Source organism: Panonychus citri, unplaced genomic scaffold (genome assembly GCF_014898815.1).
Source record: "Panonychus citri isolate SS breed McGregor unplaced genomic scaffold, ASM1489881v1 Contig00141, whole genome shotgun sequence".
Classification (NCBI taxonomy): domain Eukaryota; kingdom Metazoa; phylum Arthropoda; class Arachnida; order Trombidiformes; family Tetranychidae; genus Panonychus; species Panonychus citri.
Window position 1 is genome coordinate 3,446,070 of NW_026515546.1, and position 24,993 is coordinate 3,471,062.

The following is a 24,993-nucleotide window of genomic DNA, read 5'->3' on the forward strand; positions in this document are numbered from 1 at the left end:
TGATTAAAACGATGATGATGATGATGATGATGAAGATAACAACAATCAAAATAAATTACAATCAATACAACCCTTGACCTAAATTGTTGTCATAGTCATAACCTTATTAACACTTTGGTTATAATTATAACCATTTTTAAGAAAATGTTAACAATCAAGAAAAGAGGATTAAATTTAATCACAATTAACCTTTCTATCTACTTAATTACAATAGGATCATGGTGATCCAATCAGCTTATCACAGGTAACAACAATGACGATTAGGATTAAGGATGCTGATGATCAGAATCCAGTCTTTACTCAAGAGGTTTATAAAGCCAGTGTATCGGAGACACCAACAATTACGGTGAGTACAACAATTAACAATTTAAATTGAATCAACGAAACAAGAATCATCAAAACTAATTGTATAAACAATTTACACTTTTAATTTAGCACAAAATTTGATTCTCAATAAATGATTATTGAGATGAGATTAGTTTAACTCATCAATATTGTAATTAAAAATTTCAATTACATGAGTAAGCTATAAATTGTCAATTAAAAACATGATTAAACAATTTTAACTCAACAACAATTTAAATAATAGTTGGTTAAAATAATTTAATCACTACCAGTTAATCAATTAAATCATTTGATGGTCGATTAATGTTTAAATAATGTTAATCTAAACATGATGATTTTAATTTAGATATGAACTGATTAACAAATTACCATGATTAATGAATTACTTGATTAATAGTTGTCGAAGTGAAATTGAATTAAAACATCTCTTGATTACCATCAACAATTAACTAATTGTTATTTCCCAATATTAAAGGGACGACAAAAAAAAATCATTCAACAACATTGATTGCTGATCATTTGATATTAGCTAATCATTTTATAATCATCACTCACTCACTGATTGTAATCATTAATCATTAATCATCTTAATTTCCGAATTGATAATCAACAATATTATTGAGCTAAATTTAAATTGTCACCAATGAACCTTCAATTTATTTACCTTTTGAAATGCATGATAAGTAGACCCGTTAACATGATGATGAAGAGCAAAAATGTCAACCCAACATTAATCATCATGATTAACATGAATATTAGTTAATCAGCAATTTAAATCACCTTTGAATAGCATTTCCATCATAACGATTAACTTGATGATTATATTGTATCTCTCATTTTTCTGAATTAATTGAGATGATATTGAATCTAAAAATGATTTGAGATTAAGATTAGGATGATGATCAAACTAAGGAATTGACAATATCATTGATCCGATAAGTTGGTTAGCTAATTGTAGCTTTATAACCTTAGTCAAATAGTGTAACAATCAACTGTCAATTATGATGATTATCAGCTGTAAGTGCATCATAATTAACTAATTACAATTAGTCTCTTTCCTTATTGCTAATGGTTGAGTATTTACCGTTAGATCACAATCATCTTGTTACATTGTTTGATTTTTTTGTTATTGTTTTTTTTAATTGAGACAATTAAAAAAAAGATAAACAATACTTTTGTATTAGTTAATTGTTGTATCATAATTAGTAACCATGAACAATCAATTGATCAGTAGTTAGCCAAAAATAAGTGAATCACAACTGTAATTAGAAACTTTAATTTAGTTATCTCATTTTGATTGTGATCAAAGTTTAAAAAAGTTTCGAAAAGTTTATCAACAATTAATTAATTACTTATTGATAATTTTTGTTAATCACTAAACCTTTTTGTTTTTCTACATCAATTAACTGTCACAATTAAGTCTCAATGATGTTAGTGTACACAAGTTAATCAATTTTTTACATCAATTAATTTGATTCCGTTTGCTAATCAACTTACTAATCAAGATTAAACATTCAATCAGGTCAATCAGTCATCGAGAGTGTTGATTAGCAATCAAATTGAAATTAAATCACTTTTTCTCATCATCATCACAATCAGTAAATTGTTTACCGCGAAAATAACTTCAAATGATGAATCAAATCCATGTTAATCCTTTTCTGTTATTTGACCTTCTTTAACTAATCCAAAGTTGATTTAATCAAATTATTAACTGATTAACTTTCATGTTTTTATCCAACAATTTGAGACTCTCATATATGATTTAAGATGATTAAATTTGATGATGATGAATAGTCTTATTTGGATTTCACCTTCAACTTACATTGAATTTACATGTTAACCAGTTTTTCTTGACCAAAAGTATCCCAACAATTTAATCCAATTTAATTATTATCCAAATTATAATCTAGGTCATTTTCACTAATCAAATGATAATGAAATTAATTTCTTCTTAAAGGATGATCTTCATTGTTTACAATTAATTCAATAATTAGCCAACAATCAAGAAAGTTAACTCATCATAATAATAATCATGATGATTTAGAAACAGAATAACAATTAAGACTTTTACTTTCAATCTGATTTTAATACAATGAATACAAATCAATGGTTGATGATGATGATTTTTAACATACACAAACTAAATTAAATGTTAATCAAATTGCCCTGAAGGTTGGGAGTGTTAATCAACATACAAGATTATGCTAATTGTAACAATTAAATTAACCTTGACTGTTGAACTTACATATTGATTTTGTTTTAATGTATCATTTGTTATTAATCATTTAGTTTCATCAACAATTAAAACCAAACAATTAGAAATGAAACTTTTTCTTTACCAATTCTCATCATTAAGATTGTAATGATTAACCAAAATGAACAAAAAAAATTGAAACAACTTTCAACATCAAGATCAACAATCAACAATTAACAATAATCAACATCTTAACCATAGTTAACCAACTGATTTAATGTACCGCAATTATGATTATCATTTGCTGATTAACCCGATTCGTGAAAACTGTTTAATAGTTGATAGTTGTGAGTTAGAAATTAAATTTAATTGCTAGAGAATGAAATTGAGAACATCAATTTTGATTAATAACCATGATTATGATTTAATTTAAATTGGACACTAATCATATGTTTGTCCATCTTTAACTAATCCTGTTGACACCTATTTCTTAATCTTGACAATTACAATTGTTATTTCATTAATTGTGATTATCAAGTTTCTTCCTTCCGTGATTAACTCATTCCATTAACAATTTGATATTAATTTTTTCAAAGTTCCGGATTGTAATTAACTAGCCTTGCCCTTTAATCACATTTAATTGTTGTAGTTGTTTTAATTCATTCACACACTTCACAAACCAACTATTAAATGAATTTTGTTTTTACTTTTACAAACAAATTGAAACGTTTATATTGTTTTAATTGTGTTACTCTTACCGTTAATTGTTTGAAAGTGAAACACTGGACAATCAAAAGTTTGGACACACACGAAATTTAATAGTAGTGAATGATTAACTAACCAGTAACCACAATGATTAACGCAAATGAAGCTAAAATTAATAAACAATTTACAGATTGTGATTTTAGTCTTGATATTGAACAATTTAATCATTTTACAATTTTAATTTCGTTCTGTATTATCTTAATCCAGTTTAAATCATTTCCCTTTTTATCACATTCTCACTCTGCTCTGATTTTTGTGATTAAAGTTAATTTGATGATTTATCTTTGTGATCAACCAACTATTCCTGTTGATTGTTGTCAAGGTTTTTGACATTAATCAAAGAAATCGTATTTAAATTGTAATGAAAACGCTACAAATCAGGTGATGATTAAGTTAATCACTTTTACAAAATCTTTTTAGTTTGTTGAATATTTGCTCAACACCAACAACAATTAACTGTTAATATTTAAACACTAGTGCAACAATCTTGATTGTGATGCCTTGATTGTCGTATAAATTGAACGATTAAAAACTTTTTTCCTCTAAATAATCAGCAATTAACGATCGTTAATTATAATTCATTAGCAAATTAACAAAAATATTTCACCTCTTTCATTTAATTTGATGATTAAAATTCAAACCCACACTCAAATTACAATTTAAATACCTAGTTGATTGATTCTAAATCAATTCTAATTATCAGTTAATTCAGTAATTTACCAATAACACAATTCACTGACAAGTTACAATTTAGCTTAATTTTAATCTTACCAATTAAATTAACTACTTTTTTTTTATCACCAATGAATATTGAATGGGTTTTTTTCTGGTCTCATTCAATTAATATGGCCACAAAGTTAATTGTTATGATTACAATTAAATTGACAGGTTAATTAAACATTATCTGCACTTATAATCTTGCTCATACTTATACATAATCAATATACACATTTCTTAATTACTATTACACTAATTATGATCATAATTGTTAACCAAGTCTAATCAGAGATATAAAAAATATTTTTCCTGTTAATAATCATGATAATTACTGTTGGATGAAAGTGTAATTTAACAAATAACAATCAACAATCAAAATCATCACCAGTAAAAAAAGTTAATCACAATAATTGTTGTTGAATTAACAACCTGATTAAACTAACCAAGTTATAAGATGCTCATTTAAGGTCAACATTTCATTTAATCATCAATTGTAATCATCTGAACAAATCTAGTTTGTTAATCACAATAAACGATATTTAATCATCTAACCTTGATTAACTACTAACTGTTATCAATAAATTTAAACTGGAACAATTTAACACAACAATTTAAACTTTACCGTTTTAATGTTACTGGTGTCACTTTGATTGTTGTTGTTGAAATTAACTTAATTGTGACAATCATAAATGGTCAATTTAATTTTGATTACCATTGTATTAATTAAGTTTATCAATTTACTTTGACAATTTGTTATTTTGTTGATAGTTGATTGATTGATTAGTCTAATTGTTGTGATTGAAAGTAAATCATTATTTATTATTATTCATAATTTAAACTTATTATTAAATTTAATGATACAGAAAACAATTAATTATATTGATTTAATTGTATTAATTCAATGAAAGGCTAATATAATTGTAACAACAATCAATTAATTGAATACAAAACTGAATTAAACTTTTAAGGAAATGGAAATTGATTTAATTGTTGCTCGTTTTAATAGCGGGAAAGTTTTATATCACTAATTAATTGAATTTGATTTAAGAGAAACAAATTGATTAAACTCAATCAGGAAGATTAGTTTAATTTAATTGGAAATTAAAAAAGTTATTAAATAATAAAAGATGAAATTAATTTTATAATAATAAAATATCACAATTAAATCAAAATTAATCATTGAAAGATATTGAGTAAATGCTTAATTATCAATTGATTTTGATAAAGCAATAATTAAGATCTCATGAAAAGAGGAGTAATTAAAGTTACCAAATTAGTAAATTGTGAGCAATTAATAAGCTAAAGCTGTTGATAATTACAATAATTAAGAAGATCAGAAAGTATAACAGTTAATTTTTTCCAAAAGTAATCATCACAATCAAAGTGAAAGTGTTTCCATCACCATCGCCTCGAAGGGTTGATTATAACAATTAACAATTACGAAAATGAAATGACAATTTAAATTTTCTACACTCAGAATAAGATTAATCAAGAAAATAACCATTTAAATTAATAATTTCATCTTAATGATGAATCCAATTTATATTTAAATCTGTCCCAAGAATTAGATAGAGAAACTTAATCGTCAACAATTAAGACCCTTTTTCTTGGCTATTTAACTCCTACCGTTTGACCTTAATTTAGTTTCACTTGATTTAATAAAGTTATCCCATACTCACGAACAATCAATTTCAACTGATTTAACAATTTGAATCATTTTACTTGTTATATTATTAACAATTAACTATTCAATTTGGTTATATTATTAGTTAGGAAAATTTTTTGCTTCTCGATAATCATATTTAAGTATTAATAGTAATAAGCATACAAAAGGATCAGGTTTAAATTGTGATCATCAGGAAGGCGATTATTTTAATCACAATCAACGTTGAGTGAAAGAAGCAAGAAAAAAACTTGAATGATTTAATAATCATCTTAATTGAATTAATCATTGATGATGAAATTCATTCACTTGAATTGATCATCATCATCATCATCATAATGATAATAATAATAGTTAACAACAATTAACTTTCACCAATAAATCATCAACAATCAATTGGTAATCAATAAATGATTAGGTTAACCACCAGGTAGTAGTTATATTAAATCACAATTAATTGTAACACGATTAACTTTTGATTGTTGTTGTTTATTTCGAGCAGAATAATTTAATTGTGTTCATCATTATCATTGATCAAATAACCAGTTGCGTAGGAACTTTAATTGTAATCATTGCAACAATTATAATCAATATTTTAATTTTTCATTCTCATTTTGAGATTGTTGGTAAACAAAATTAGATTACAAATTAACAATTAAAGTTAATCTCATCATCCAGTCCATCTAAGGAAGTAGATTAACCTTTTAATTATTATTTGTTACAAATCAAATTTAATCCACTTGTGATAATAATTAAATTGTAATAATAAATAACAACTAACAGTTAACTAAATTTACAAATATATAATAATAATTGTCGATTGAGATATTGAAACAAACTATCAATTAGATTTACAGATGAAAACGTTAATTACAATCAGTTTGATTAAAATATTGACAGTAAAAGTTGATTGTGGTTATTTGTACAAGGACAAATTAACTAATTTCTAGTTGATTATCAAACTCTCCGTTATTCAACAATCATAATCATCTTCATCCAGATCAGTACTTCCCGGTAATGATGATGATTAAGAATCGATGAGCGTGTTAAGCCAAACCACGCGTTTCAATTGTGAGCAATCAAATCTAATGAACATTTGAAACTATCTCTTCAGCTGAAAAGATGAAGAGAGGAAGAAAGAAAGAAAGAAAGAAAGAGATGACAAGAGAAAAAGTTTATCTTCTTCCTCTTTCTTTACTGTTTTTATCGTCATAAAGTTAAGAGTAATTTCCAAGTTTCAGGAAGAATGAATTTACCTGTAAAAAGAATAGAAGAAAAAAATTATTAAAAACAGTTTAAAAAGTAAGTGATAAATAGTGAAGATGATGGTTAAAGATGTAGACTTATAATTGGACCAAATAATGATGATGATGAGGATGATAATGATGATAAAGAAAAAAGGTAATTCCAAAGTTACTCAGTTACATGTTTTCCGGTATCGAGTTTCAAGTTGGCATTAATACAAGTTAAAATGTACTAACGATTTTGTCATTCTGTCAACGATTATATCGCCAAGCCTTTATACACATACATAATTGTGTTTATTTATCATCATGATGATCATTGTCATCTTCCTAATTGATCCGAATCATGATCATGATCAACAATCAACATGATCCATGTAATATGAATCCAAATCACGCAACGATTTCAAGTTTCATTGACGTTTCCATGTTGACAAACTTTTCCTTTCAATATTTACTCATTTTCAAATAATATCGTTACAATTAGTAAATTGTTGATGGTTATTCATTTATGAAAATGTTACATTTACAATTATTTTTACAAAAATCATCATCGCTAATACGTGAATGTATTTTAATTGTTACAACGTTCAACTTAACTTCCTCTTGATAATCAATTTGTACCAAATGATTGTAATTAGTTTTGTCACAATCAACAAATTATTTGAAGACATTTCGTTTCCTTGTTGATTTGATTCTTAGTAGATCTAAAAAAGATAGCAAATTATTACCATTGATCAACTTTTCAAGGGTAATAACAATTAAGAGAAATGATTACAAGAAATTAACTGTTTTGTTGAATTTTTTTTTCTTAAATTGTTATTGTAAGATGTCACTGTCCATCTATTATTATTATGAAGATTAACTAATTAACACAGTAACGATGTTAATTAACATTATCATTAACACAACATCATGATGATCATGATTGATTCAATTACCTTTACCATTCATTTGCCACAATTAGGTCAAGTTATCAAGCCTTTTGATTTAATAATGGGCGCGGGAAGAGTGAGAGAGAGGCCGTCAGGTCAAATTGTTGTTCTGTATGGAAATGATGATCATTATGAAGATGATCATCATCAACACCATCATCATAATTATAATCAACAGCATTTGCAACGGATGCCTGTTGGTTAGATATTGAAAAACATTGGCATAACTTTTACATTACAATTAATATTATTATTACAATCGTGCTGATATTTTCCTCTCAATATGATTAACAATTAACATATTAACGGTAATGTTTGTTAATTTTTTGATTTTTCTTCAACAAATTAAAAGAATGAGCTTGATTAACATTATCCTTGTTAACAATTTAACCTTATATCAAATTTGATTTAAGCGATTGTTTTAATCATTCTCCCTCTTCAATGCAATTAGTGGATTGATTCTGGTGGTTCATCTTCATCATCTTCATCTCTCTCTCTCTCTCTTTTCAAGGGTCATCATCATGAATTCGGGTTTGACCTAGAAAACAAAAGAATAAGAAAAAAATGATTAACTATCATGAAGAAAGTAAATTAATCTTAATTGTCAATAATTCACACAATTTGAATCATTGATTGTTGGTGAAAGTTTTCTTGTTTACAATCCAGTTTATTTACTATCCATAGTTAATCAACTTACGATTTGTAGTTAATCAATAAATGAGTGATTTAATTATTTGATATTTTAAATGTTGTTGTTCAGTTAATTGATAAATTTTGTTTAACCTTTAAGATGATAATCTTTTAATCTGGTAATCATTTGATTACACAGGTTAAAATTGATTTTTGATTGATAATTAGCTGTTAATTGTAAGACCATAAAGGAAGGTAAAAACTAAATCATGTCAGTTCACAATTTAATCAAGTAAAAATTGTATCAAAACAATTTTTAATCATGATAATTAATGAACTAATAAGCATTAAGTGTGACCAATCCTTTAAAAATTAATATTGAAAAAAAATAAACTTCAGAAAAAGTCAAAGCAATGAGTTGATTTTTTTTCACAAAAGTTGATAAAATTGAAAAGGTTAATTAGTTCATTTGTAATTGTAAATGATTTAAACGAGTCGTCAGGAATTAAGAAATGTTAATTGTGTGAAATTTGATGTTCTCAATTGCCTGGGGCTGTTTTACAATTAAATGGCCACTAAAAATGTAGTATTTATATGAGAAACTGGTCAATCAATGGTCAAGTTTGCTGATAGTAATCAAAGTGTAAACTTGTACATCATTACAATTATTATCATGATTGAGATGATAATCAAATTGTTTTCTGATGTTAATCAACTGATGACAATCATGAATGGAAAACATTGTTTTCCCAATAATTATCATCACGGGTGGACACACACACACACATACACATACACGTACGGAATTGTAAATATCATAATAATTAAAAGGTTAGAGAATCAAAATTATTGATTAAATTTTAAAAGCTTTAAATTCAACAATTAACTGTTATCTATTATCTATTGCGTTGATTGATTGTTAGAGAGTTGAAATTAATTTCTATCAATCAGGAAATGAATTAAATCAATAATAATAACTTTGATTGTCTGAGATTTAAACTCTAAAATTGTATCACAACGAGTTAAGGTCAGTTTGTTGTTATTTTTTTCCAACAACAACAACAACAACAAAAAAGTTCGAAAACTACTGACCACTAACATTATTAATTTAATTTTCGAAACTTTTTTTTTCTTCATTGATTCAATTCGAGGACGAGTTAATTATAATAACATGATAATAATAGTAACCTTGTCAATAATAATTTAACTTTAATTATTGATCTTGGTTTAACCATCTATTAATATGTATTAATCAGTAGGATCAGAACTTTTTTTCCGTTGTTGCTTCTTGATTGTTAATCATGCTGTGAATTAAATTTCATTAATATTATCATGTTAAAACATTTAATCAACTGACCATTAACTGTTAACGGTAAAAAAAATAATATCTTACATTTGATTAGTTGGATGTGAATAATTTTTTTCAGGTTACCTGTTATTTACAGTTACTCTGATTTACTTTTTTTTGATGAATTTTTTTTTTCATCTATTTGTTGGATTCCTGATGAAATTGATGATGTTGATGATGATGATGAGAATAATTATCTTCCTTTTGTATTATGATGATATTGAAGACGATGACCTCGACCATGATTGGTTATTAGTACTTGAAATGTTATCCTTTCGTTAGATTTTGATTAAATATTGATCGTTAATTGAAATCAATTGCGAGGTCACAATTTTCCTTAATCATTGTAACTTTGTTTCTTTGTATCATTTTTTTTGCTTGAATTTTCATCTCTTTCTCTCTCTCTCTCATTCATGAATATCATTGGTGTGGTCTCTCTCTCTCTCTATCATTCATCATGTTATTGATTAATGGTTACTGATTAATTTCATGTTTAGCTGTTAAATTTTGATTTGTCCAATTGAAAATTTACTCATTTATGATTATAAATGTTGATGATAATGATGATTATCAAGATAATAGTCAGAATGATTTTGATGAGCATGATGTTTTTGAGTAAATTGTTCACATATTCATGACAACGTATTAACTTGAAGCTGTAAATTAATAGTTTTCACGAAGTGCTGATGAAATAATTGAAAACTCAGGTCAAATTTTGTAACACAATCAAATGTTGATGAAACCTAAATTTTTTTCGCTCTCCTGTTAAAATAATGATGCTGATGAAGATAATTATGATTATCGACAATGTAATGAGATTGAGATAAATCTTAACGTTACCAATTGAATGTTGAGTTGATGACAATCAGTTTTAGATAATTGTTGACTTTTAAATTATCTTTTCTTTTGAAACTTTGTTGATGATCCTGCGAGATAAATTATCCCATAACTGGACAAATAGTAACATGATGATGACGATGATGATGATGAAGATAATAATGAGAAGGCGTTTCTCAATACTGGCAGCAAATAACTTATCAATTGATGCTATTATTAACTGTATATAATCATGTCCAAGTAAATAAGTTATTATTATTTGGCTACTTACTACCAGCAGCAACATTTGCAAAAATACAAATCATGATGAAAATATTGATAGTGTTAGCATATTAATCATGGTAATAATAATCCCCAATAATCATTATGATGATGATGATGATGATGATGATGACAACTGTAATGAAAGAGAGTAAAATTAAAGTAAGAAAAGGTTCCAATCTTATATAAAGCATGTTGTGTATGTGTGTAATTCAATTTTGAACGATTCAGTGAGAACTGAATCTAATCAATAACAATGATAATCAGATAAGAAACTATTTGTATAACAATTTGATTCTGATTTAATTTACTGATTACTCTTCATTTCGTGTGAGTAATTGTATTAATTGTGTAATAGTAATGATAGAATGTTAAAAAAGGATTGACTAACCTTTTAAGATTACCTGTCAATCGGTCGTCTCTCTCTCTCTCTCTCCCTTTTCTCTCTCATAATTATATCAGTCTAACCAATCGGACAGTAAAGATAATCAATAATTATTCTCGATTGATAATCATTTTGCAGACTGACCCAAATTCAGATGATTCTGGTTGATACAAATCGATGATAAATATATTTGATATCTAAGAAAAATCAAAACAATTGTCAAAATTATTGTTACCTTTTTTTTATCAAAATATATACTTCAACCTTCAAGGTTCAATTGTTTATTTTTACCTTTTATCTTTATCATCATCATCCTCATCATCTCTACTCTTCTTTGAGTAATAATCATCCTCATCTTTTTCACTTCATCTGCCTATTCTGGTTATAGTAGCATCTTGTGATAAGTATCATTCAGTATAATACATTAACCACTGCTGTGTATTTTTAAAAGGTATCAAAAAATAACCTCTACCCTCAGCGGGTAATGTTTGGTGAAAAATTATTTTCACAGTTGAGGTCAATTGCAGGGGAAAAGGTAGTAATCAATGACACCAAAAGTTGTACCACCAGTGCCAATGTTTGGTGATTGTGTGTATGTGTGTTTGTGTGTTGATTAGTTTCTGAATCAACCATGATGAGTTTGATACGTGTTTAAATATAAAACCAATTGATTGGATAGAAAATGAGATTTTCTGAAAAAAAAAGAGTAACGATAATAAATAACAAATTAGATTCTTGTATTACTATTATGATTGGAATATTGAATTTCTTTTCATTATGAAAATGAACTTTTTTTCTCATGATTCTTTTTTCACAATTGAGAAAATTGCAATTTTTTCTATCAATTATTACCTTTTAATTTAACTTCTATTACTGTCCATCGGTAAGTGTAGATGTATATGAGTGTTTAGGTCAGTTAAGGTCACCTAATACAACTAAAACTTTTCTATTGAAAAGATAATGAGAATGATTCTCATGACTTGTTTTCGATTTCAATTTTCCAATTCTTCGTCACTTTGTACCTTCGGTTCCCAATGATAACCATAGCAAATTAATTAGTTTCGAACTTTTTTTTTGTTCTTTCATTAGTTCTCTCCATCATTTACCGTTATTTTCGCTCTGTTTTGACCATAACAATTATAAACCATAACCAAAATCAACCAGAAAAATCCAAACAATTAAAATAATTTGGTAAACAACAGTTTCCCCTTATTCATGAGATACAATTGTCCTAGAAAATTTTGAATGGAAAGAGAATGAATTAATTAATTGTAATCATCATCAGGTAAATGATGATGAAAGGAAATTAAGTAATTGTTAGTAATAAATGTTATTATTACAATGGGAAAGAAAGTGAAACGTGGGATTGGAAAAATAACATTTCTCTCTGACCTTTACTGGTCAGTTTGTATGTAAACAATTTGATTTGTTGTTCACTAATGATAATGGTGATGATGTGATGTGTTTCCAAGCAAATGATTAGTTAATTAAATGAAGATGATGGTCATCGTTTTGGCGATGATGGGATAACGCGATTGATTGTATATGATAACAAGGGAACCAAGAGCATCTCATTTACCTGGAGAAAACAAAAGAAAAGATGAGAAAAATAAGATTAATGGTCATTAAGATGATTAGTTAATTTTGAGAAAAAAGTTTTTTTTTCTACAAATTAAATCTAATTTGTTACATTGTTCATTCTCAATGTTTTCGTGTGGTTTTACCTTGATTCTTGAAAAGCTTAATCATAATTAGTGATCTAATTGTAAGTTAATCATCCTGAGCTTCTGTTTGTCAACTGGGTCGCGGAAGAGATAAATTCACTTTCGCTTTTCAAGATGACATGAACATGATAATCAGCGAAAACTTGAGCTTGACCAGAATATAAAAAGTAAAAGGTTAAGTGATGATTAAGAATAAAAAAATTGTTGATAATCCTTTTTACTTGATTAAACTGGTAAATCTCTTGTTTCCTTAAGTCTTTTAAGTGAGTTACCTTTTTCATTTGATTTCTCATAAAAAAATGTTCGTTTTATCAAATTCATATTTGATTTAAAGATTAATTATTACTGATGCTTAGATGATCTTCTCTCTCTCTCTCTCTCTCTCTCTCTCTCTTGGTGGATTATCAGGATTAGTCAGTTGAAAGAGAAAAGAACCAAATTATCGGCCAATCGAAATTGACAGTTGAGATAATACACTTGACACTTGTAATCATCGTGACCGAATTAAGATGAGAAAATGTGATTAAATCGACTGATTTGATTTGATTAGTCACTAGAAATGATGTTATTAATAAGTCAATGGCTTTTGTTTAGTATAAGTAATAGCTTGAAAGAGAGAGAATGATCCAGATTCTTAATTGAATCAACTGACCATTAGTTGATTTGATTGTTGACCAGCACATTTTAAATGACATTATGTTTACATATTCTTCTGGATTCCATGTGATAGGTTTTCGAAGTCAATTATCATCAGAAAATCTAGATTATCATGCGAAGAAATGAAAAAAAAAATTAATGAATTTTAACGGTAAATTAAAAGAAATGGCGAAAGGAAATAAGAAGGAAAATCAATCAAGTTTAGAAACATCTAATTACATTCTAATTAATCAACTAATGAGAGTAATAAGTGTTTGTAATGTAATACTGATAGTGAACTGATTAATTGTTGAAATTGAAATATTAATTAAGGAAAAGGGAGGATTGAGATTTGTTTATAAACAAAAGAAACAATTTATCAATAATTAAAATTGTTTCTTTTCACAAGATTGGTTTTACCGCCAAAATCGTGGTTAAGTGAGAAAGACTGATCAAGATGAAGATGAAGATGAAGATGAAGATAAAGAGAGAAAGAGAGAGAGAGAGAAGAAGATGAAGAAAAAGGTAAACATTTAGAAATCAATGAATCTTTTTCTCTTCTTCTTCTTCTTCATCTTGTTGGGTTAATCTTTTGAGAAAAATGGTGATGATGATAATCGTTAAATCGTAATCAAATAAAATAATCTTTGTTGATGATGATTGTTGATGTTGTCTAATCAAATGAATTATTTCCGAGTTTAATCAACCAGCAATCAGGAAGAATGACCAATAACATACAATAAGAATACACGTTAATGATAATAATAAATAATATCAAGGGCGGAACACAATAAGATGATGTTAAATTAGAGAGAGAGAGTGAGAGAGAAAGTGAAAGAGTGAGTCAAGATTAAGATTAAGATTAAAATGGGAAGAGCTTAAAAGTTGATTATGATCGGGAATCCATCACAATGAAAGTGAAAAATCAAATCAAATGTTAAGAGAATAGAAAAAAAAAATTCTTTCTATTTGTCTTCATTGAAAATAGATTAATTTTAGTGTGAGTAGATTAATTGATTACAATCTCTTCTTGTCTCTTACCCAATTTATTAACTGGTTCATTAAATTGATTTATTGATATAATTAGAATTGAATTAGTCATGATGATGATGATGATGATGATGAACACACACAATGATGATAAAAGAATAGTTTAAATAAAAAGAGAAAATGAAAAATAAGAATAAGAATAAAAATGGCCGACCATCTAATGGAAAGAGTAAAAGTCACGATAAGAAGAAGAAAAGAGAAGGAGAGAGAGAAGAAGATAATCAAAATCAATCGATTAATTGTTAATTTTAATCTTGGATTTCAAACAATTAACTGTGAATAAAAGTAAAACAATCAACAATCAAGAGACAGAATTTAATTGTTACCCCAAAGGCCAAAGAGTAACAATTGACTTTGGAAAAGAAAAGGAGGGAAAATAATTAATCTTTTATTCACCACTGGCGCTCTAGTCGATTTTTGATTCTTGTTCAAGTGTTGATTGAATTTCGGTTGATTAAAATTGGATTAACTTTGGATTAATAATTTGTTTCTTCTTCCTCTTGGTCATTTTATCCATTCATTAGGGTCAAAGGATTAGGGAGAAAGTAGTTGTTGACCCGGTTGTCCATGCATTTGATTTGGACCAAGGAATCAATGCCAGATTAAGATACAACATTATTTTGGGTAAGTAACAATTTCGGTGATTTTTTTTCCTAATTTACTAATCATGATGTTGTCCTTTTTTTATGTTTTACCATTTAATTTAATTGTTATAAGGTAAATTCGATTAATTTTATTGATTATACATGATGTACATTAAGTATTTGCTTAGAATATTAATATCGTTCAACTCTTTTAACCCTTTTTCTTTACCTTCTTCTGATTATATGGATTAGATATTCAACGATTCCACCATCTTGATAATTTTTTTGTTCTTTTTCTCTTTTGTTCTATTCTTTTTTCCTCAAATTCTTTTTTTTTCTAAATTTTATATATTTAAATGTAATACAACATATTATTAATTGTCTATCTTTGCTTATTATTTTATCTCTATCAGGTAATGAAGGTGGTTTCTTTGAGATGCACGACCAAACTGGTGAATTGTTCCTGGTCCGAGAAATTGATTTGGAATCACTACCTAATTCAGTTCTTAGTCTACAAATTCAGGTAAGATTAAAGGGTTATTTGTTTTTTCTCTATTCAATCGTTAATATTAATGGTGGACAATGAGAGAAATGTCATTGCAATTATCATTGAAAAGTCGCCGTTTTATCATAACCATGAATCTCAATTTAAGTATTCAAAGGATAAGGATAATCATCACGAGTCAATTCAACTGCTATTCAAATTATTGTGAGATTGATTACTGTTGATTAGTTTTTTTTTGTGTTCCGATAATTAAACTGCACTTGATAAGAAAAGAAAAACCATCCATTATGATGATCAAAGGATTAAAGAATTTCTGGTTAATCGATTACTTCGTGATGTGCTGATGGTCAAAATTCATTCTTGTTAACGGGTTAACGTCATCATATCTTCAGTTCATTTATATATTTTTCTATCTGGAATATTTCTGCGAATATGCAAATTTCTTAATCGTCATCATCACATTAAGTTGGTCAAAAATTAATCAACATAATACAATTGAAGCATGATTAAGTTGCCGTCAAAGATGTCAAAGCACTTTGATCGTCATCATAATGAGATGTTGATTCAATCATCATCATCAACCTTTCACCTTTCGCTACAATTTATTTTCATTTTTGTTAATTCTAAAATCCTCTCATGGTTAATTGATTGTGTCAAAAATAGGGACAAATTAGTCATGAAACTGTCAACAATCATTTGTAATTGCTCCTTATTTTTATCTGATAATCACAGATTAACGTGATTATTTTCACAATCACATTTTTAAAGTTTTGATGAACATTGATAATGTGATTCTTGAATAGCCAACACACAAATTAATTGATTAGCTTGTTGATAATTAACCATTATTAGTCCACCTATTCACCAATTAACAGAACTAGTTTATTCAGTAGTTAATTAAACTAATCAACCAACTAACAAGACTAATCAATTGAAATCTCTCCTTCCTTCCTTCTCTCTCTCACTTAATTATTTTCATCAAATTGTTCGAAAAAGATTAATGTTAATGAAAAATGTTCAATTTTGTAAAGGTATTTAATTCAATCCCCAAATCGATAAAAGCTTAACTAATTGTCACAGATACCTGAGCTTATCGAAGTGTTTCAAACAACCGAAATTGGAGTAAAAAGATGAGAGTGTTTCTTTTTGATTGGACTGGATTAATGGAATCAAAACATTTCGTTAATCCGATGATGCGGAAAACAAAACACATCCTCATCCATTCACATCATCAACATAATCAACCAAGCTCTTTACCTGAAGCCATTTTTTACCCAATGGAGGAAAAGATGAGAAGTTGAAAGGACACAATGATTGAATTGGATAGTCACCTAAGGGTAAATTGTAATTTGACGAACAAAATGGATTAAGGAAGCAATTTGACCGCAAGATTAATAATCTATTTGACCGGAAGGTGATCCCTGTAATTGGCTACCAAATTAATCATCAATCGCTGTTGAACTATACTGAATATCCATGGAATTGACAGTTTCTTTCAAGACTTTTTCAAAATCATTCTCAAAATGTTAATAACATTGAATTCCAATTGCATGAGTGAATCAATACCAGGAATTTGGATCTCACAAGATATCATCTTTTTTAAAATTCTCATTCAAATTGTCCATTTCATCATGAAACTGATTCCAAACATGATCATGTTATAATACTTACTCAATGAGATGATAAAAAACTGATGATGAGAAAACCGTTTTTGGTAACCTGAAACCAGATTAACTGTTATCTCCTTACTATTACTACAACATTTATCATCGATACAAGAAAAAAATCACCAAATACCCTAAAGGTCATGGTTTAAAGGCAAAAGAAAAATATATTTACAAACAAAACTTTCACTTTGTTTTGGTGAATCAACAAATTTTAATGATTATGAAAATGATTTATTATAATCGCCATGATCTGTTGTGTCCACTTCGTGTATTAGTAATGGCTGATTGTTTACCTGGCGAAAATGGTGATGACCAGTTACCGTCACTCTATTGGTTCCAGGAAATTTGCCGATGAACAGTTCATTCAACTTGGCGATATTATTACTTATCGATGGATAGTGTTTGTTAATAATAATCAAGGAGGAATACGGTGATTGGATTCTCAACCGATACAATTATTTACCGTTAATTTAAATTGCTACTTTAACCTCAACTTAACTTGGGTTAAGCAATAATAATAATAATATACATGTAACATCATGTTAAGAATTGAATGGAAAGGAAAAGTTTATTACCTGAAAAGACAATAATAATCAGTCTTGGTGATCGATTTAATTGTTTGATTGGTCGATCTAAATACTGGACAATTAATGATAATACGAAATATTTTGATTACTCTTTTGATTCAGAGTAAGAAGCTGATGTTAACATGAACACAATGGGAATCAAGAATCAAGAATAATCAACTCACTCTCTCTCTATTCTCAATTTAATGATCTACTTTCATTATTATTATTTCATCATTTTCTTTTGTATTATTTGGATCTGTCTTTTATCTTCATCATCTTCACTTACGGACAATCAAGACACTTTTCATCATTTTGTTTTCCCAATTCAATCCTTGTAATGTTGTTTATTGTTATATCTTAACAACATTTACTGTTATTATGGATCCAGAAAAAAAAAGAGATACAAGTTTCATATCTTTTCCTACGCTAAAAGTTTTTACACTTACAAACTTTTTATTATTCTCATCATCATCTATTTAAATTGTCTCGAAATGTCCAAATAATTACATTTAATAAGACAAGATTTGACTTGTTCAATCAACGAAATTGATATTCAACCAAACAATAAATTATAATAATATAATTTGCGAGATTAGGATTAATTGGTGAAAGTGAAGGTCACCATTAGTTAACCACGACCCACGTAACCATTAACAATCAAAAAGATTATCATGTTACACTGTTATGATAGTTATGGATTATCATTAACTATTCATGAAAACGAGATACCTTGAAATGTGAGAAAATCATTAATATCAACAATTTAAATCACCTCAAAATTGGACTGAATTATTTTCCGTAAATAATATCAAAACGATGGACACACACACACACACACATACAATTAATTCTGATAGTGTTATATGATTCGTGTTGTATTAAATGTAGTGGCTTTTCTGACTGTTAATATCATCATTAATTTGATCAACAATCAAATTTAAATCATAAAAGGAGAATACCCAACAACGCCTACTCTTAATTGTGAACCATAATTTAGCTTTTCACACTCAATCGGACAATCACGACTTAATCATATTCACTCACACAAAACGCAAAATGAATATATGTACTGATGTATATTCATTAATGAAGATGATTATTTTGATAATGATCTGGTTGATTATCATTATTAACAAATGATAATTTAATAATATTTAAGGTGTTTAATAACAATAACAACTAAACATGGTTGTTAAACTTTACATGAAAACTGTTAACAACAATTAATTGTAATAACTCATATTGTCCACCATAACCTTTTAAACATCATCACCATTATTATTATTATTATTTAATTGTTTTCAATATTATGTATACTGGTTAATTGTCTTTAATTGTTGTAACTAATTGTTTTCTCTTTTTTTTTCTTGTCTATCTTTCTTTACAGGCCACTCAGGTTGATAATCCGTTAAGACAAGCACTTTCTCGAGTGGATGTTTTCGTAAAAGATATTAACGATAATAGTCCAGAATTCGAGTATGATATGTACAATATTACCGTTATGGAAAACCTTCCACCAGGATTTACCGTTCTTCAGGTTTATGCTGTCGATGCAGATAAAGGTGAAAACGCTGAATTCAAGTATGTCCTTCACGATGAATCGGATGGTTTTCAAATTGATTCCACCACTGGTTGGATTAGCGTTAAAGATCCCGCTAAACTTGACCGAGAGACACAATCAAAGATACAAATGAAAGTTACCGCCATTGAGAGGAAACCCAACGTTAATCCGGACGCCGTTAAACAAGGGCCACAAACAACCGTTGAGATCAATCTATTAGATGCCAATGATAATAATCCACAATTTTTCCCGTCCAATATTTACCATTTTAATGTACTTGAAACGGCTCCAACTCGAACCATTTTAGGCTCTATTTTTGCCCATGATAATGATTTAGCGGAAAATGGTCAAGTTATTTATTATAAACAGAATGATTCGCTTTCACAAAGAGTACCATTCGATGTTTATCCTGGAAATGGTTCAATTTATGTTCTAGACTCTTTCTTGGCTTTACCAAAGAAACAGGAAAGTTACACCTTTTTCGTTATTGCCTCGGATTCGGCTAAAATTGCCTTCGAACGTCGTACCTCGGTTGCCGTTATTCGTATTAATGTTACCGATATTAACAACTCGGTACCTGAATTTATTGGTGCTCCTTATGAAGCGTATGTTGGTGAAAGTTTACCCGAAGGTGCTTATGTTACCCAAGTGTTGGCTCGTGATGCTGATTCAATCAACGATGTTCTAGAATATTCAATAATCGCTGGTAATGATGATAAATTGTTTTTCATTGATTCTCGAAATGGTAAAATTTTGACTTCCGCTGTTTTGGATTATGAGAAGAAACAAAGTTACGATTTACTTATCCAAGTTTCGGATGGTATCAATACTGCTGTTGCACCAATTTTGGTCCATGTGGTTGACATAAACGATCAATCGCCCATTTTTGCTCACAATTTTTACAATTTCTCGGTCATTGAAGAGCTTGGTGGCAATGATACAGTTGGCACCGTTCTTGCCCTGGATCGGGATTCAGGTAAAAACGGTCAAATAAGGTACAATTTGGTGGGTGATCAAGCTAATAATGCTTTTATCATTGATCCATTTAATGGAGCCATAAGGACAAGACGTCGTTTAGATCGTGAAACTGAATCAACAGTGGACTTTATTGTGATCGCTTTCGATGGTGGTATTCCCCAATTAAGTGGTACTACCAATGTACAAGTTAAAATTGAAGATATTAACGATAATCCGCCCTTCTTTGATAGAGAAATGTATGAAGTTGAAGTTCCAGAAGAGGTCGACCCTCCTTATGAGGTCGCACGTATAACAGCATCAGATAAAGATTATGGTGACAATGCTGTGATTAAATATCTAATTCTTGCCGGAAATGAGGATAAATCATTTGCAATCAATCCTGATACCGGTTTAATATCAACAACCGAGAAACTTAACTACGAACGGAAAACTGAGCACATTCTTCATGTTGCCGCTCGAAACCTTCGTCCTTTCCAAGGTCCACAAGCAGCTTCCATCGTTAATCCAGCAGTTCAAGTGACAATCCGAGTAAAAGATATAAATGATGAACTTGTTGTATTTGATCAACAATCGTATCATTTTAAAATAATTGAAAACATGGCCCCAAATCAGATTATTGGTCAACTTAATGCCACTAATCCAAGACGAGTTGACTCCGAACAGGATATTATTTATTGGTTAGCAGAGGACAAAACGAAAAAGCCCAAATTCAAGATAATTCCTAAAACTGGTGAAATTTTCTTGGTTGAAACGGTTGATCGTGATCCACCCGCTTCTGAACATTCATTTAAATTACGAGCTTACGCTCGGGACTCCCTTTCTATCAATACTTTTAACACAAGTGTACCGGTTATAATTGACGTTCTTGATGTAAACGATAACGCACCAACCTTTGATGAGGAAAGATACATGTTAGAGTTACCTGAAAGTTTACCACCGGGAACAATTTTCCCCTCATTCTTTAAGGCTCGAGACAGTGACGCCGGTTTGAATGGTAAAATTGTAAGCTACCATTTAAATGGTAGTGACTCTGAATTGGAAATGTTCAAAATTGATAATAAAACGGGAACCATTTCCCTTGGAGGTTCATTGGATTACGAAACTCAGGCAACTCATGAGTTTGTCGTTATCGCTTTGGACGGAGGTGATCCACCAAACATTGGCTCTGCTACGGTCGTAATTGGAGTGACCAATATAAATGAACATTCACCTAAATTTGTTGGTCTTCCTTATGAATTTTGGGCTCAAGAAAATGCTCAAGAAGGAACTTCCGTTGGTCAAGTTAAAGCGACAGATGAAGATGGAAACAATATTATTTATTCAATAACCGATGGAGATACCGATTATTTTACCATTGAAGAGAAAACTGGACGAATTTTTGTTCGCAAAGGTTTAGCTTCTCGAACTTCATATACTTTTGTAGCTCGAGCAACTGACGATGGTCTACCAACTAATTACTCTCTCGGTGTTCAGGTCAAAGTTTTGGTTAAAGAGGCAAATGATTTTCCACCCGTGTTTACATCAAACTCTTATCGTGGTCGAGTAATTGAGAAACAAGAATCCAATAAGGTTATTATTAAAGTTGAAGCTTTGGATAAAGATTTACAAAACAATACGATAAGCTATTCAATTGCTTCCGGTAATGAGCAAGGTATCTTCATTATTGACCGGATGACCGGTGAGATTAGAGTGATGCCTGGACTTGGGTCAAAAATTGATTACGATAAACAGAAACAATTCACTTTACTTGTTCAAGCGACCGATTCCCACAAGACTCCACTTTTTGGCCTTACAATGGTTACAATTGATGTCGCTGATGTTAATGATCATCCACCAACCTTTACCAAAATGGCTTATTCAGCATCACTTCCGGAAAATCTTCCTTCTGGTCATTGTTTCATTAAAATTGAGGCAGTTTCCGGTGATGCGGTTGACAGTATTAAATATTCACTATCAGAGGCAAAAGATTCTGGTGCTTTTGGTATAAATGCTGTTTCTGGTGATATTTGTACTAAAAAAGTTTTAGATCGTGAAACTCAGGATAAATATGAATTTACGGTTGTCGCTTCTGATGGTAAATATGAATCATTTGTACCTGTTGTTGTTGAAATGATGGATGAAAATGATAATCCACCTCGATTTGAGACTGAATCATATCTTGTCTCGATTCCTTATGATGCTCCACCCGGTCGATCGGTTATACAAGTTTCCGCTAGTGACCCTGATCTAGCAAATAATGGTGATGTCACTTATTGGATTAAAAATACTCATGGTATGTTTGAGATTGACGCTAAAACGGGATTGGTCAGATTAGCTGCTCGATTACCTGGTGATCGGCAAAATTCAACCTTTGAGATGGAAGTGTTTGCCCAAGATCATGGTGTAACTCCCAACATTGGTAAGGCCATGTTGATAGTCCGTGCATCTAATACACAAAATCATCCACCCAAATTTGAACGATTCAGTTATTTAGTCGCTGTCGATGAAAATGTTTCCGGTATACCTTTACTTAAGGTAACCGCTGTTGACCCAGATCCAGGTAAAGCGGGTAAAGTTCATTACCGAATCGTTAAATCAACCAAGCCCGATATTTTCCGAATCGATCGTAACTCTGGCCGTGTACTTTTGGAGAAACCATTGGACTATGAAGAGACCAAATATCTTGAAATTATGGTCGAGGCTAAAGATGAAGCTCGAGAACCACAATTTACCACCGCTGTTATTCAAGTGGTGGTTAATGATGTTAACGATAATCCACCGCAAATACTTTCAATGCCTCGAATCCTCCGTGTTCCACAATCAACCTCACCCAATAACGAAGTGATCTATACGGTTCGATCAATTGATGCCGATTCTGAGAGAAATGGAAACAATTTGGTTACCTATGATATCTCACCACCTTCAGCTTTTTTCGCCATCAATCCAACAACAGGACAAATTTTCGCTACTCAACAATTGTTACCAATAACCGAAGTACTTAAAATTGTTGCCACCGATAGAGCGGCAACAGGTCCAATGTCAACATCTCGGGAATTACGAATTGATGTTTACAGAGATTCAATTGAAGAGCCTAATCCAGTTTTCACTTCAGTCCAATATTTTGTCCAATCAGATACCGTTTTAGAAGCCGGTGCTTCCGTTTTAACCCCACGGGCTACAATACCCAATGGATCACCTATTTGGTATAATATTACCTCTCAAGATTCAGGAAAATTCAAACGATTCGCAATCGATCATGATACAGGTCGAATCACAACAACAGCGAAAATTGATCCATCAGAACCAAACCTTAAACAATCAGTTTATCACTTTATTGTTACTGCTCATAATCGTAAGGAACCATTACATTATTCAGAAGCTGGTGTAGTGATCAAATTGTCTGATGCCAATTTCCGATGCCCTAAATTCCCGTTCACTCAATATTATGCTTCGATATCGGAAAATTCACAAGTTGATACAACAGTTTTACCCGATTTGTTGGTTGAAGATGTTGAAAAAATGTCGGGCTCTCGATTGGACTACCAAATAACGGAAGATGATTCAAATGATAATTTCTATGTTGATGTTCATCATGGTGGAGTTGGTGCTTCAGCTAATGTTTCACTTCGAGTGAAGAAACCACTTGATCGTGACTCTATGCCCAAATTTTTACAAGGAATTTATACTTTAACGGTAACAGCGGCCAATCATAGGTGTTCATCAAGTACTCGGATTAAGATCATGGTTGAAGATGTTAACGATAATAATCCAGTTTTCACTTCACCTGATTATGTTGTTGAACTTAAGGAAAATACACCAATCGGTCATGTGGTCACTACAGTTTCGGCAACGGATAAAGATGAAATTGATCGTAATAAGTTACGATATCATATTGTCGAGGGCAATGAAGATGAAGCTTTCGATATGGAAGAGGAAACCGGAGTTATTACCGTTAAAATTGTCCCCGATCGTGAACGAATCCCGTCTTATGTCCTTCGCATGGTTGCCGTGGATGATTCAAATAATACTGGTTGGGCCAATGTTCATGTCACCATATTAGATGAAAACGATTGGACTCCAACTTTCCTAAACGAGACTTTCCTCATGAATGTTACCGAAGGTCCAACTTCAATCGGTACCCGACTTCGACTTCCCGTCGTTGATTATGATGACGGAATTAATCGAGAAATGGAAGTTTATATTGTCGATGGTAACGCTGACGGCGAATTTAGATTGGACGTTGATGAGGGTGGACCTTTGTTGACAATTATTTCGGAACTTGATCGGGAAAAGTATAAAGTCGAAGGGTCAGCTCTTCATCTTGTTTCCATTGCGGCCAAAGATCGTGGTAATCCACCGAGAATCGGAACGACGAGGGTAAATTTTTTTTTATCTCTTTCCACTTAATTATCAGTC

At 29.8% G+C, this 24,993-nt stretch overlaps 1 protein-coding gene and 1 long non-coding RNA gene across 13 annotated transcripts in view; one reads left to right on the top strand and one right to left on the bottom strand.

Moving 5' to 3' along the window:
- The window catches only part of LOC128395329 (protocadherin Fat 4-like), a 59,046-nt gene that overhangs the window by 15,387 nt on the left and 18,666 nt on the right, over window positions 1–24,993 (top strand). The window contains exons 8-11 of one of the 3 annotated variants that reach the window (XM_053355740.1): window positions 215–346; window positions 15,259–15,358; window positions 15,732–15,841; window positions 19,447–24,954. In XM_053355740.1, the coding sequence (XP_053211715.1) occupies window positions 215–346; window positions 15,259–15,358; window positions 15,732–15,841; window positions 19,447–24,954 (5,850 nt within the window). Of the gene's footprint in view, window positions 1–214; window positions 347–15,167; window positions 15,359–15,731; window positions 15,842–19,446; window positions 24,955–24,993 lie in introns of those variants that run through there. The other 2 variants (XM_053355741.1, XM_053355743.1) reach the window with 2 other exon arrangements.
- Window positions 6,495–15,074, bottom strand: LOC128395341 (uncharacterized). 10 transcript variants are annotated; one of them, XR_008326599.1, is made up of 9 exons: window positions 14,726–15,070; window positions 13,049–13,807; window positions 12,717–12,903; window positions 12,177–12,555; window positions 11,616–12,016; window positions 11,331–11,521; window positions 10,682–11,075; window positions 9,887–10,620; window positions 6,495–8,401 (listed from the first exon to the last, which is right to left on the bottom strand). It is a non-coding gene; the product is annotated as an uncharacterized LOC128395341 (long non-coding RNA). The 10 variants fall into 10 exon arrangements; XR_008326601.1 differs by having other exon boundaries at window positions 9,887–11,075; window positions 13,049–13,064; window positions 13,321–13,807; window positions 14,726–15,069; XR_008326598.1 differs by having other exon boundaries at window positions 6,496–8,401; window positions 9,887–11,075; window positions 13,049–13,196; window positions 13,270–13,807; window positions 14,726–15,069.